The sequence below is a fragment of the Etheostoma spectabile genome, chromosome 16 (genome assembly GCF_008692095.1).
Source record: "Etheostoma spectabile isolate EspeVRDwgs_2016 chromosome 16, UIUC_Espe_1.0, whole genome shotgun sequence".
NCBI classification, from domain to species: domain Eukaryota; kingdom Metazoa; phylum Chordata; class Actinopteri; order Perciformes; family Percidae; genus Etheostoma; species Etheostoma spectabile.
In genome coordinates this window covers 23841708-23846112 of record NC_045748.1, presented here as the reverse complement: position 1 = coordinate 23846112, position 4405 = coordinate 23841708, and the positions used below count along the sequence as shown (strand labels likewise).

Genomic DNA, 4405 nt, shown 5'->3' with positions numbered 1-4405 from the left:
AGTGAGTGTTTGTAGTAGTGGCACAAAGTACGACAAGAACTTGAAGAGACATACCAAAATCACCAATGCTATAACGTATTATTTGGCCAAAAATATGATGCCCATCCACACAGTGGATAAAAAGGCTTCAAGAAACTTCTGAATGAAGTAGACAAACGGTACATAATACCATCCCGCACCTATTTCTGCAGCCGTATATAAGTCTCATTGTGCACTATATCGTTATGAATCTATGAATATTGTTACGTGGCGTTTCCCGTGACTTGTATTTTTACAAAAAATATCAAAAAATTATATTGGTATTGGAATACATAACTGACATCGCAATATCACAATTTGTCAATATCGTGCAACCGTACTGCCAATGTTGTTAAATTCTGTCCAATTCCAGGTCAAATTCCTCCTGAAACATATTCGGTTATATAGTATTTGGATTAAAAGCCTTTATCTGTGATTTTTGACTGTAGAAAGTGCCTCTATATTCTATCGGTGTTCAATGCTAATTATAGTAGCTATATGCCAACGTACCAATGTTGAAAATAAAGAAAAGGAAATCATTATATTGCTGATAAAAATGATCCTTCCTGTCATGCATCACTATGTTTAGTTCAGTAAGACCAGTGATGTGATTGGCTGAGGGTACTTTCATTGATAACCACACCCTCCTTTGCCGTAAACATATTCCTTGTAAATGTTTACGATCATTACCCGAAAGAACCAAGCAGGACTGCCTTGTTGCATAATCCAAATATTCTTAAAAACGTGGATTTTCAGCGTGTGGTTAGTTTGTTGTTTCCTGAAGCGAACAGAGTTTGAGTACAACACAATTATCCTGGAGAGGTACTTCTGTTGAATGAGACTATGTGCAGTGTAACTGTGTGTAATGTACCTTCAGGGTTGTGTTCCCAAGCCCAGTGCAGAAGAGCTTTCTGGATTCCTATTTCATTAATGCCAAGCTGAAAACAGAAAAATGAATAACGCTCATTACTCTGCACAATTATTAATAGTTAAACCAAAACAATAAGCTGTAAATACAACACGGACATAAACCCTTTAGGTTAACAATGAACTATTTACATATCCAGAAGTTACTGAGCAACATTTTCAATAATTTGGAGTTCACCTGATAATTGTAAATCCTATATTCCCTCTTTTTTAAGCTCTGTGTTTGGTCTCCACCAACTCCTGAGCAGTACTTGAGTAAAAGTACACTGTAAAAAAACTGTTACAAGTAAAAGTCCTGCATTGAAAATATAACTTAAGTAAAAGTATTTAAGTATCATCAGGAGAATGTACTTAGTATTAAAAGTAAAAGTACTCAATGCTGAAAAATGCTGACATTTTAGAAACTAGAAATGATCCAAACAGTTCTGTGTTTAATGGTCTAACCATTTCAGCTGGACTTTAGGCCTTTTATTTTGTTGGGTTGTTTAATTTAAAATTACAGTATTTCATGAACTACATGCGTGCAAAAATCTTAATTTGTCAAAAGTTATTGGTAAATAAAGCGGTCAGATTAATGTGGTGTACTAAAAAGTACAAAAGTTCTCTGTAAAATGTAGCAGTAGACAGAAGTAGTAGTGGGCAAGTAGAAAGTTGCATAAAAAGAAAAGACTCAAGTAAAGTATAAGTACCTCAACATTTGTACTTAAAGCTTTAGTGCGAAACTTTTTGATGTGACTGACGCATCGCTATTTGTTTTTTCTTGAATAATATGATATTGTAAAGTAAAATCAGGACCATATGAGCATTATGTTTCTGCCTGCTCCGTCTCAAACATATCCTTTTTTTTGTTCTTTGGTAAAATCAAATTGATTGTCTATGTTTGTGTTTTTTTTAATCTTTTTACTGTCTCTAGGTGGCGCTTCCCCATGGTCCAATGAGGCTGCGTGAAAATAAGGAGCCAATGGGCCACTAAGTTTCTTGACATCTTAATGAATCGCTAAGCGACACTTTTGTTGCAATATGATGAAATATTCCAAGACTATTTGCACTAGATGACGCTAGATGACATTTCAAAATCACGAAATATCCTACAATTATCTTCCCAAACTACTCTTCTCTGCACGTTAAAATTACATCCCAGTTCGGGCGCTCTGATAGCTCAGTTGGTAGAGCGGGTGCCCATATATAGAGGATTACTCCTCAATGCAGCGGGCCGGGGTTTGAGTCCGCCCTGCAGCACTTAGCTGCATGTCATTCCCCCTCTCTCTCCCCTTGCATGTCTTCAGCTGTCCTGTTAAATTAAAGGCTGAAAGTGTCTTTGGTTTGTAGGCATAGTTTTGTATTGTTGTTTTTCATTTTTTCTTCAAGAACATACTGCTGATTGCTCGAGTTAAATCTAATCAATATCAAAGTGGCCACTGTTGGTTGTGTTTTGTAATGACGACGCACACAGACCTTCTTGAGGTCAGATGAGTTCATGTGGCGAAGGGCCTCCGTTGTCACCCGATGATGAGCCAGGATGGGCAGGTAGTGCTGGGCGGACAGCTTGCATAACAGGTTGACCAACTCCTTCTCCACGCCCGCTTCCTGCAATAAGATTACATTTTTAACAGCAGCACAGTTGAGGTTTTCAGTAGAGATGTTCCGATATTATACCATTTGATAGGTTGAATATTCCTTCTGCATGTATCCAAATGTATTTTCATGTTTTTTTATCTTCTCTAAAGTATCTAATGAGAGGGACCGGTCTTCTGGAAACTGAAGGTTACGAGTCAGGAGCCCTGTGCGTGAGAAATGGTCAAGATCCAGATGTGAAGTTGGTAAAATCAATGAAAACAGGATGTGGTCCAGAAAGTGTTGCTGTCTCTTGCTGCCTGATGATGACAATCTCCTGAGTGTAGGATGATGTTAAGAATGAGTGGTTCCAGAAGGGAGGTCTTAAAGACTATAAAGGATGTGTTGATTTTACATTCACTGAGAATCTTTGAGCAGTGCATCTGATTGCATGTCAACTATTCTTCCTTTCATTAAAGTCTGTTCACTGTGTGAATAAAGCTGCATTTAATCTAAAGTCATTGGATTTGTCATGTATGAAGTCTTCTCCATCATTTCTGAGTCTCACCCTACATCACCATTATCGGAAAAGCCTCCGATACAGCCAAAAATGCTGGTATCGGTATCGCAAAGTACTCGAGTTAATGAACCGTTCCAACACCACGTAATTTAGCCCCGAAGAAAATCTAATTTAAAAGTAGTTCATGTTCTTTTTCAGTTATGTCTGACTGCCTGACTTTGCAAAGACTTTAACCTGAGCCAACCATACAACAATGATAGCAATCACATCACATACATACAGTAGTATACAGCTGTTAAAACATAATACAATGTGTGTATTTCTTTAACACAATGGCTTCGCATTGGTACGCAACATTGGCCCATATGCAATTACGTATCGTAATTGGCTATAGGTTTGTGTGTGTGGTGGTGTTTGTGTGGTGTGTGTGTGTGTGTGGTGTGGTGTTGTGTGTTGTGTGTGTGTGTGTGTGTGTGTGTGTGTGTGTGTGTGTGTGCTCCCCTGCTTGGTGCTGTACCTGCATGCGCACAGACAGCGGCTTGGCATCCAACAGCCTCTGGTACTGGATCATCCAGTAGTTCTGCTGATTGGACTCAGACTTCAGCTCCATCTCCACCTGGAAAACACAAAGGGCCCTATATTAACGATCTATCCTGACATCTGTCACCTGTCGCTTCCTTTGTGTTGGCGTTCTAACCTCCGGTGGATTTCTAAAGACTATGGATACCTGGTCCTCAGATCTCTGCAGGGTAAATCCAGAGAGCTAGCTAGACTATCTGTCCAATCTGAGGACTATGGTTACCTGGTCCTCAGATCTCTGCAGGGTAAATCCAGACAGCTAGCTAGACTATCTGTCCAATCTGAGGACTATGGTTACCTGGTCCTCAGATCTCTGCAGGGTAAATCCAGACAGCTAGCTAGACTATCTGTCCAATCGGAGTTTTCTGTTGCATGACGAAAACTACTTCTGAACGTACACGTTTTACCAAAACAAGTTCTTTCCAGAGGCTATTTTGCAGCGGCACCGATGCTCCATCCGGCGCTTAGCGCCACCCAAGACAATTGTGATTGGTTTAAAGAAATGCCAATAAACCGGAGCACGATTTTCTCTTATCTTGGAATGCTGTGTGGACTAGCCAGACCTTCCTGCGCAGAACTGTGGAGGAAGGTCTCGCAATGCAAGACTAGACATATCTTGACGCTGAAAAGCAGTGGCCACTGAGGCCTGGTCAATGCAGATGTTTCCTCACCAGAACCTGCCGGAGCTCCTGCTCCCGCTGGTCTCTCTGCTTTAGCAGCTGCTGCAACAAATTACCGAGAGCTGTGCGCTGCTCCACCAGCACCTCCTACACACACACACGCACACGCACACACACACGCACACAC

General features: G+C 40.5%; 1 protein-coding gene across 3 annotated transcripts in view; it reads right to left on the bottom strand.

Moving 5' to 3' along the window:
• lrsam1 (leucine rich repeat and sterile alpha motif containing 1) overlaps positions 1 to 4405 on the bottom strand; it is a 34918-nt gene that overhangs the window by 6939 nt on the left and 23574 nt on the right. For all 3 annotated transcript variants that reach the window (XM_032539232.1, XM_032539233.1, XM_032539234.1), the window contains exons 20-23: positions 4270 to 4365; positions 3537 to 3635; positions 2401 to 2532; positions 890 to 956 (exon numbers count right to left, since the gene is read on the bottom strand). In XM_032539232.1, coding sequence (XP_032395123.1) covers positions 890 to 956; positions 2401 to 2532; positions 3537 to 3635; positions 4270 to 4365 — 394 coding nt within the window. The remainder of the gene's footprint in view (positions 1 to 889; positions 957 to 2400; positions 2533 to 3536; positions 3636 to 4269; positions 4366 to 4405) is intronic.